The sequence below is a fragment of the Dipteris shenzhenensis genome, chromosome 27 (genome assembly GCF_047967505.1).
Source record: "Dipteris shenzhenensis isolate YYH24624 ecotype China chromosome 27, Dip_SZ_1.0, whole genome shotgun sequence".
NCBI classification, from domain to species: Eukaryota; Viridiplantae; Streptophyta; class Polypodiopsida; order Gleicheniales; family Dipteridaceae; genus Dipteris; species Dipteris shenzhenensis.
In genome coordinates, this window is record NC_141622.1 from 13,599,136 (window position 1) to 13,608,728 (window position 9,593).

General features: G+C 40.2%; 1 protein-coding gene across 1 annotated transcript; it reads left to right on the forward strand.

Annotated features, from left to right (window-relative positions):
• Positions 1 to 4,036: 4,036 nt before the first annotated feature.
• LOC147883894 (putative potassium transporter 4) lies at positions 4,037 to 8,616 on the forward strand. The gene is made up of 9 exons (XM_087398578.1): positions 4,037 to 4,139; positions 4,429 to 4,815; positions 4,940 to 5,154; positions 5,528 to 5,779; positions 6,027 to 6,077; positions 6,258 to 6,518; positions 6,732 to 6,784; positions 7,008 to 7,377; positions 7,485 to 8,616. Exons 2-9 carry the CDS (start codon positions 4,616 to 4,618, stop codon positions 8,420 to 8,422), a joined length of 2,340 nt encoding a protein of 779 aa, XP_087254704.1. The 5' UTR covers positions 4,037 to 4,139; positions 4,429 to 4,615; the 3' UTR covers positions 8,423 to 8,616.
• Positions 8,617 to 9,593: the final 977 nt, after the last annotated feature.

Genomic DNA, 9,593 nt, shown 5'->3' on the forward strand with positions numbered 1-9,593 from the left:
AATAGTGGTGCCAGAACCTGTGCGCTGGGGCTAGCGCATGCACAAAAAACACACATGGAAATTAATATTCTATTTGAGTAATGAAAATAATATTCTATTCAATATGACTTATAATCTATTTACATAATGAAAACTATTTGTACGTACTCCTTGATGAGGTAGGATGTCCTTGGGATCATCCTATGCACCTACTGGTAGATGGGCCAAATGTGTGGCTCAATATTATGTTTATCAAACTCAATATTATTAAAAATTCTTAATTTTGATTAAAATTTTTTCAAACTCTAGTTGTTGCATTTTTAAACATAGATGTCTCAAATATTTTTTCCTTATATGTTTCCCTTTTTTTACTTTTTATCCAATTGATGGAATTAACTGTATGGCTCAATTATTGATGGGACTTTTTAATCTAAGCACACACACACTTTTTTTGTGTGTGGAATCTCTCTCTCTCTCTCTCTCTCTCTCACACACACACACACACACACACACACACACACACACACACACACAACACACACACACACACACACACACACACATACACACACACATGCAACACACTCTTGGTAACCCTTGTATTTCTTTGCATTTATCAGTACTTTGAGGACCCTAGTAAGAAGACTCATTATGATCTGTGTTTGTTAACTATACAGATTCTGACAAGACTATAGGTTTAAGAGATGGTATTGAGGAGAATATTTATTCCCCAAGATAATACACATGGTTGGGGCAAGTATGATTATACTTGATTAACTTATTTTCCAAAATAAGGAGAATTGTATTTTCTTAAATGCCTTTCTCGCTCTTTGGAAACTTTTCCACATGTGGTGCAAGGACCACATTGTCCACTTATGGCCCCTATACTAAGGACAGATAGTGGAGAGGTTTGGTTAATAAGACCTTCTAATTTGAATGCTTTACTGCCTTGGGTTTGCTCTAGATACCCGGGGGGGTCACTCATCTTATGTAACCCTATCACGTGAGTTCAACAGAAGGATATTTTTAATTTCTAAAATTTACAGAATTTAACTTACATAAGGGAGTATTTAAAATGATTTTAGAAAAAAATTACAGATTTGTATAGAAGAAGGTACATTTTATTAATGAAAAATATACGGATAAGGCATTTTACAAATAAGCCTTGAACGCACGTGATATAGAGAGTTTATCCATAGTGACCCCCCCGAGTCTAGATATGGAGGAGATAGAAGGATATCTAATACATTACTTGTTGTCTTCTTTTTATAGTGATGGGCGTAGAAACCCTTTTTTCCCCTCTCTTTCCTTATTCTCTCTTTTTCCCCTCTTTTCCCCTCTTCCTTCTCTTCTTCTTCCCTCTTCTTTCCTTCTTTTCCCCTCTTCCTTCTCTTCTTTTTCCCTCTTTTTTTCCTCTTTTCCCCTCTTCCTTCTCTTCTTTTTCTCTCTTCTTTTTCTCCTCTTTCAATCTCTTTTCTCCTCTTCTTTTTCCCCTCTCTTTCAATCTCTTTTTCCCTCCTTTCCTTCTCTTCCTTTTCCCCTCTTTCAATCTCTTTTTCCCTCCTCTTTTTTTTCCTCTTTCAATCTCTTTTTCCCTCCTTTCCTTCTCTTATTTTTCCCCTCTTTCAATCTCTTTTCCCCTCTTCCTTCTCTTAAGTTTATGCTCTTTTCCCCTCTTCTTTTTCGCCTCTTTCAATCTCTTTTCCTCTTTTCCTCTCTCTTTCCCCCCCCTCTTTCCCCTCTTTCAATCTCTTTTCATGCTTATGAAAAGAGATTGAAAGAGGGGAAAGAGGAGGGGAAGGAGAGAGGAACGCATAAGCACAAGCTTATGCTTTCTCTCTTTTTCTTTTATGCTCATATGCTCATGCATAAGCATAAGCATATGCTTTCTTTCCTTTTCTATTATGCTTAAATGCTCTTTTTCCCTCTTCCTTCTCTTATGCTTATGCTTATGCATGAGCATATGTCTCCTTCTCCTTCTCCTTCTCTTTCTCCTTCTCCTCTTTTCCTCTCTCTTTCCCCCCCTCTTTCGCCTCTTTCAATCTCTTTTCATAAGCATATGTATTTGCCTATGCTTAAGCTTTCTCTCTTTTTCTTTTATGCTCATATGCTCATGCATAAGCATAAGCATATGCTTTCTTTCTTTTTTCTTATGCTTATGCTCTTTTCCCCTCTTCCTTCCCTTATGCTTATACTTATGCATGAGCATATGTCTCCTTCTCCTTCTTTCATTCTCTTCTTTTTCCCTCTCTTTTTCTCTTCTTTTCATAAGCATATGCCTATGCCTATGCCTATGCCTATGCTTCTTTTTCCCTCTCTCCTTCTCTTTTGCTTCTGTTCGCTTTCCCTCATATGCTTTCCGCTTTTTACTCGCTCTTGGCTTTTGTTTTTTATTTTTGTGTTTGTGTCTACGTTACAAATGGGATCATGTCGCACGTCCTACGAGTACGGAAACCCTTGTAGGAGGAGACATCATGATCTCTATTCTCTAGAGGACTTTGATGGGCTACTAGCAAAGGAGTTCCTCGAGGGGTAGTCACAGTGCTACGTTCGAGACGAATAGAGTTATGAGAGATGGCGTCGTGCGGGGTTTCGGGTTTTAGCCCCCTAGCGTCGCTATATAGCGACACTGGTCAGTCGTTATATAGCGACACTTATATCCTAAAAGTATCGCTGTATAGCGACCTTTAGGGCAACACTTATATCCTAAAAGTATCACTATATACTTATACCCAAAAAGTGTCACTATATAGCGATGAAACAGGGCAAAGCGTCGCTATATAGCGACGATTCAGGGCACTTGATCTAAGAAGAGAGAGAAAGAGCTCATGGGTAGCTATTTTTTGGATCTTAATGGATTTCCTTGCATTTTGTGTTGTGATTTTGGAGGTGTGCAGATGGAAGGGATGAGTGAAAGCTTATCAAATTATGTGCCAATGCTCGGGAGCGCAGAGTGGCTTACAGAGAGGTTGTATTGTCATTGCACTCATTGCAAGCGAGAAGTACGACATCAACGCCATATTGTCATGCGCCACTTGAGAATGTATGGGGAGGAGCCCAAACCAGTACCCACCATTGGTGGTGCATGTGGTGATGGATCATCAGAAAGATCAAAAGCATCTGGCAGCTCTAGTGGCTAGTACTTGCTACTCCTGGCATTGCTATGTATCATTGCTATGCAAATAGAAACTCTCTGTAAGCTACTTCGTCATTGGATACCATGATGAGATTCAATTTTTGTGACATTCATCGTCTTTTCACACTTTCCAGACTAAGAGAGCCATTCTCTTATACTTGATCGAATCGATCTTGTGGCAAGTTGGCCACATAAGCATCAGATTATAGATTTTTTAAAAACAATTGCTATCATATACCAAGAGAGAAATTTTTTACTTCTTTGAGTATATGGAATGGGAGTGTTCAAAAAGGTTGAGATTTGATCTCAATTGTGGTGCCAAAAGGGGGATAGAGACCCATATCACTCAATTTGTGAATTTTTAATCCGACGGTGTGAAGTGACTCCCTACATGATGATGATGTGACACAATTCCTCAATTTTGCCTCTTTCACCTAGATGGAGCATCAAAATGAGAATTTTCCTAACATGAGATTCCAAACCTTTAAAATTACTACACTTGTATGTCCATAACCAATATTTCTAGAAGTTCGTTCAAACCCTCCAAAACTTTAAACATCTTGCATGATGGCCCCACCCTAGACTTACTTACTTGTATTCTATATTATTGTCGTAGTAATGCAAGGAGAGGGGAATAATATGATATAAAGGGGAGGAGGAAGAATAATAATAATTATAAGAAAGCATATACCTTAACTAACATGACTCCACTCATCCTCATCACTCATGATATCCTCTCCATAGGACACATTTGTACGCCACCTTTACTACAGTACAAAGAAATATGCTTTGTACCCCATGCGAACAAAGTGGATATCTTTTGGCAACATCATCCTTTTCAATTATGTCAATAGTGAACAAACTACTCAAATTCGAACTACATATTATGAGCGAGACTTGTCATTTCTCCTTCAATGGTAGATAGTCTTCATAATTGATGCTTTGGGAATGCTGCCGTTGATCTTTCACGAGTTTGGGCATATGAAGAAAGAGCAAGCGCACCGATTCTAGCTCCCAAGTAAAGGTATCTGTCATCCAATTAAAGAGTTGCATTTTGAGTTTATAACAAGTTCATTGCTCAGATTAGAATATTCTACATATAAACATACGTCAAGGACAATCTAAGAATGTAAGCGAGCTCAAGAAACTGTGGTGTTTTATGTAAATATGGTGCCTGATTAGAACTGCACGAAAAACGCGCATTCGAGATCTAGCACATTAACTCGTCGCTGTGACTGTGGAGAGCGTCATATAATGGCCTCCCTTGGAGGAGCGACAACTTGACCATGTTATTGATTTCCTTGATGCTGCAGATTCTGCGCTTCTCCGCATTGAGATGTCTGGCGGCTCTCAAAACAAAGCAAAACTGGAGAACTAATTGTTTTGCTATAGGTCACTTACGCTTTTTTCGATTTACAAGCCTTGAATTAAACGTCCTGCCGCATTATGAAGTGTACGTGAGATTAGACCCATAACTTCTGGAAACGGGCAACATTAAGCATGTCACAAATAAACGAGCAATTCCGACAATCTGCTATAACCCAGACTACGTCTGACGCGTATGATGGAGAATTGGAAGTATTAGAGGAAGGAGATTATGTGAGCGATGTATTGCGGTGCAAAAAGGGCTGCTCGAAGGAGGATACACGTCCTGACCACCTTCCATCACGCTTCAAGCTTAAAGATATTTTCATGAAAAGGTATAACTCCTAGCTTGTGTGAGTCAGTGGTGTGTGTGTGTGTATTGAGAATCCCACGTAATTTTTTTGTCATGAAATTTTTCTTAGTACGGGTCCGTTGTGAGAAGTCTGTAATGCTTTGCAGGAACTTCAGGACTTTTTTTCTGGCTTATCAAACTATAGGAGTTGTTTATGGAGGACAAGCAACATCACCCTTGTATACATACTCCGCTCTCCCCATCAAAGAACCCAATGAGGAAGACTGCCTCAGCATCTTGAGCATCGTCTTCTGGACTCTCACGTCGATCGGGGCGATAAAATACGCACTTATTGTCCTCCATGCTGATGATCATGGTGAAGGTATATGACGTAAATCTAACATGCCTGAGATTGTCGCGTATGTTTTACACCCGCCTCAGTAAAATGATGGTCGAATCAAGAGTGGACATCAGTGCAAAGCTGTACGTGTTGATTTTGAAGAGTCCGCATGGAAGAATGACATTATCCTTGTGTTTCTTCTATGAAAATGTGTTTTATCTTAATAAAGATTGAATAAGCGTAATCTCCAAGAAGACGGAGATGTAAGACGACTTCATTTCGATACTGCTTATAGATGCCATATATGAGCTTGCGGACGTTGTAATGTACCAGCTTACGTTATTGCTGCATATCTTGTAGTTTCTCTCGCTGCCATCTCTCATCATTCAACTCCCATGATCTTCGTTTTGTGAAGGTGGCACTTCTGCATTATATTCATTACTTTGCCAGCATGCGAACATTGGCAGTCACACTGGTTGTTCTCGGAAGCAATTCGATTCTTCTTGTTCAGAGACGATGAAGTCCGATTTCGGCAGACGGAAACTTACTTGCAGGGTTAGGCGGCTTCTTGAAAACAACAAATTTGCGCAGATGGTCTTATTTTGTGTGTCTATGCTTGGCACATGCATGCTAGTTGGAGACGGGATTCTCACTCCTGCAATATCAGGTAAGAAACGAGAGTGCCCTTCTTCAGCTTTGGAGAGTCGGGCAGGTTGCACTCTTGAAAGGTTAATTAGTGACAATGTTCCCACATAAAGCCATCCGAATTGAGCCTTTTCTTTCTCGCGAAAGAATATCGAAACTTATATATCTCGTATCTATATAAATTCAACCTCAATCTCGTATCTATATAAATCCATATACATTTGATATAGACTTTCCGTGTAATATACTTTCTATTTCTATTACTGCAGTACTCTCAGCTCTTGGTGGTCTTAAAGCTCCGTTCCCTTCCATAAACCAGAGTCAGTATTCATGATGACATCTTCTGTTTTCATTTTTTTTTCCATATTTTTTCCGAATATGTTTCTTTTCAGGAAGAAAATGCTGACGAGGAGATTGCGCATTTGAACATAGAACATGGCTGCTCACGAATCTGTTTATTCTACCCATATGACTTTTAAAGAGTCGGCATGTTTTTGCAGCTAGCATTATGGCTATCACCGCCGTGGTGCTCGTTCTCCTTTTTCTTGTTCAAAGATTTGGTACGGAGCACGTTAGCAGTTTCTTTTCGCCCATTATGATTGCATGGCTTGCCACTACTCCAGTGATTGGGGCCTATAACGTTCTTAAACTCTACCCGACAATATTTAAAGCGTTATCACCAGTATACATTTGGACTTTCTTTTCTCGACATGGCAAGGAGGCTTGGAAGACTCTAGCAGGCACCATGCTTTGCGTAAGTGGTACGTACGTACCTGAGTTATCTAGAAAATGTCAAGTTTCGGGACAAAAGAGGGGGGGCGAAGGGGAGGGGGGGGCAACAGAGAGAGAGAGAGAGCTGAGAGAGATCACAGAGAGAGGGTTCAGTACCTAATCAAGCTTTTTGGAAGTTCACTACGTAAATATCCTAGCCTTCTATTATTTGTAACTTTCTGCTGCTTGAATTTTGGATGCAGGAGCCGAAGCCATGTATGCAGATCTTGGCCATTTCAACAAGCTATCGATGCAGGTAGAACACTAGAAAGCCCATTATATTCACACAGTGCTGGGCCTTAGGAAAACACTGTACCAGCGCACCATTTCATCGGACACATATAAAGCCCAAAACATAAGGCATTTTTTTATTTTCTAGTTCCATTTGATGCGCAAGTAGCACAGCTAGACTTGGATTTTAAAAAAACCTTGACGTGAGGGATACTAAATAGGGGCCTCGAGCTTGTTTATTCCTGCAGATGGCGTTCATTCTTGTAGTTTATCCGTCAAACCTCATTACATATGCGGGACAGACAGCCTATCTTATAAGGCATCCAGGAGATAAAACTCATGGATTCTATGACTTCGTCCCCAGCACATTCTTTTGGCCCATGTTCGTGATTTCAACTCTTGCTGCCATTGTTGCTAGCCAAGGCCTGATCTCTGGCTGTTTCTCATTGATTAAGCAGTCGCTGGAGCTAGACTTCTTCCCAAGAGTGCAAATGATTCATACGTCAAGAGATCAGGAAGGTCAGGTGTATTCTCCTGAGGTGAATTATTTCCTCATGAGCCTATGCATAGCAGTAGTAATTGGTTTCCGTGATGAAGCTTCTCTTGGCAATGCATTTGGTGAGTATACCATCCCCTATTTCCAGGAAATGGCTATTTGTGTCACAGCAACTTAACTCTTTGACATTAATTCCGAGACTGCTAACCCATATTAGCGTCTTTTACAGGGGTCACAGTTATTATGGTAATGTTCATCACCACACTGCTATTCACTCTTGCGATGCTGGTTGTGTGGGACGTGTCCCCGGCTCTTGTCCTAGCCTTTTTTGGCATTTTTGTAGTCATCGAAGGGGCTTACCTTACAGCTGTGTTAAGCAAGATTCCACAAGGCGGGTGGTTACCTTTTGTTATAGCCATTCTAGTTACGGCGATCATGCTAACATGGATATACGCACGAACGAAGCAGAAGGAATACGAGACTGAAAACGGGACGAGCTTCGATGAATTGGTGTCTTCAGTCAACTTGAAAAGAGTTCCAGGATTGTGCTTCTTCTGCAGCAAACAAGTAGATACTGTGCCTCCAGTCATCAGCCACTGTGTGAAAAAGCTCCGTGCACTTCATAAAGTGGTGGTATTCATCAACGTGAGGAATGTGAAAGTACCAAAAGTGGCCAAGGAAGAGCGTTTCATGTTCTGGAAGCTAGGAAGTCACAAGGGTGCGTATGGGTGCATTGTGCAGTGCGGTTATGCGGAGGTAAGGGATGCAGAAGAATGGAACAAATTCTCAGAGGATGTGATTGATAATCTGAAGAATTATATAGTACAGTTGTTGGTAGGGACTGAAGTGGGCGAATCGATTGACGAAAAGGGCGGTCATGCAAAGATCAATACTTCAATCGATGATGATAAAGAAGATGATGCTTTAAAAGATCAATCACTAGCCGAGGATTTGATTGAAATTGAGGCTGCCAAGAAAGACGGTGCATTGTTTGTCGTTGGCAAAGCCACACTAACACTCAAAGAAGAAAACAACACACTCATCAAACGTATTCTCTTGCATCATTTGTATAGCTTCTTACATAGTGTAAACGCCACATCTCCTCTGTCTTTCATCAAGATTCCTCCCTCCAATCTATTAGAGATTGGTATGCAATACCGAGTCTAGTTCTATTGCTCAATATATTCCTCTCCTTGGCATTTACTCTAGCACCCAAGCATTTAGTCTCTTAGTGTGTTACCTTTCACAAACATTGTACAAGCAACCTCCTCAAAAATGGAAATGTCAGATTGGGTTTATGCTTAAACAAGGCTAGTAGAGCACCCACGTTTGTGGTTAAACAAGACTAGTAGAGCACCCACGCAATGTTGCGGCATTATGTTGATTAAATGATTGTTTTCATCAAATAATATAAATCGAGAAAGATTTATGTATGAGTGTGTTGTGTGTGTATGCACATATCGATGTGCAAATATGCACCTATGTATGTGTGTGTGTGCACGTGCGTGCCTGACATGTCTGCATATGTGTTTATGTGTATGCATCTATATTGTACATATGCGATGGTGTGTGTGTTTGTGCACACATTTGTTTGTTTATATGTGTGTGAGTGTGTGTGTTTGTGTGCGTATGTGCCTCGGGGGGGTCACTATGTATAAACCCTCTATATCACGTGCGTTCAAGGCCTATATTTAAAATCCCTTATCTGTAAAATTTTTCATTAATAAAATGTACTCCTTTTCTATACAAATCTGTAATTTTTTTCCAAAACTATTTAAAATAGTCCCTTATGTATATTTATTTCTGTAAATTTTAGAAATAAAAAATATCCTTTTGTTGAACTCACGTGATAGAGTTACATATGATGAGTGACCCCCCCGAGGTATGTGCGCATGCTTTTGTATGAGTGATTGTGTGCTTTCGTGTGTGTATGTGTATGTGTTTGCACCCCCTACCTACGTGTGTGTTGTGTACACATGTGTGTGTGTGTGTGTGTGTGTGTGTGTGTGTATACATGTGTTATATGTGTGTTGTATACATGTATGCATGTGTATATGATATGTGTGTATATGTGGAGTCCAAGGGTAGTAGTCGAAGAGATGATGGTATCCCTAGAGTCAATGGATGGTAGTCTAAGAGTCTGTGGTAGTCTCAGAGTGCAAAACTTAAAAGTCTAGTCCAAGAGTCCAAGGGTAGAGCTTGTGATAGTTCATGACACAACAACACAATGCATCCATAGACGGGTGTACATAGGCGTTTCTTGAATTTTAAAAAAAAGTGATGGGCGCATCTATTTGTGCATCTATTAGCGCATCTACAGACCCACATCTATAGGCGT

What these genes read in the sequence shown, in the direction of transcription:
- LOC147883894 (XM_087398578.1), top strand. Translation starts at nt 4,616, where the DNA reads ATGTCACAAATAAACGAGCAATTCCGACAATCTGCTATAACCCAGACT. An exon ending in TCAACAAGCTATCGATGCAG is followed by an intron (nt 6,785 to 7,007) that starts GTAGAACACTAG and finishes TTATTCCTGCAG; the next exon opens with ATGGCGTTCATTCTTGTAGT. An exon ending in TTCTCTTGGCAATGCATTTG is followed by an intron (nt 7,378 to 7,484) that starts GTGAGTATACCA and finishes CGTCTTTTACAG; the next exon opens with GGGTCACAGTTATTATGGTA.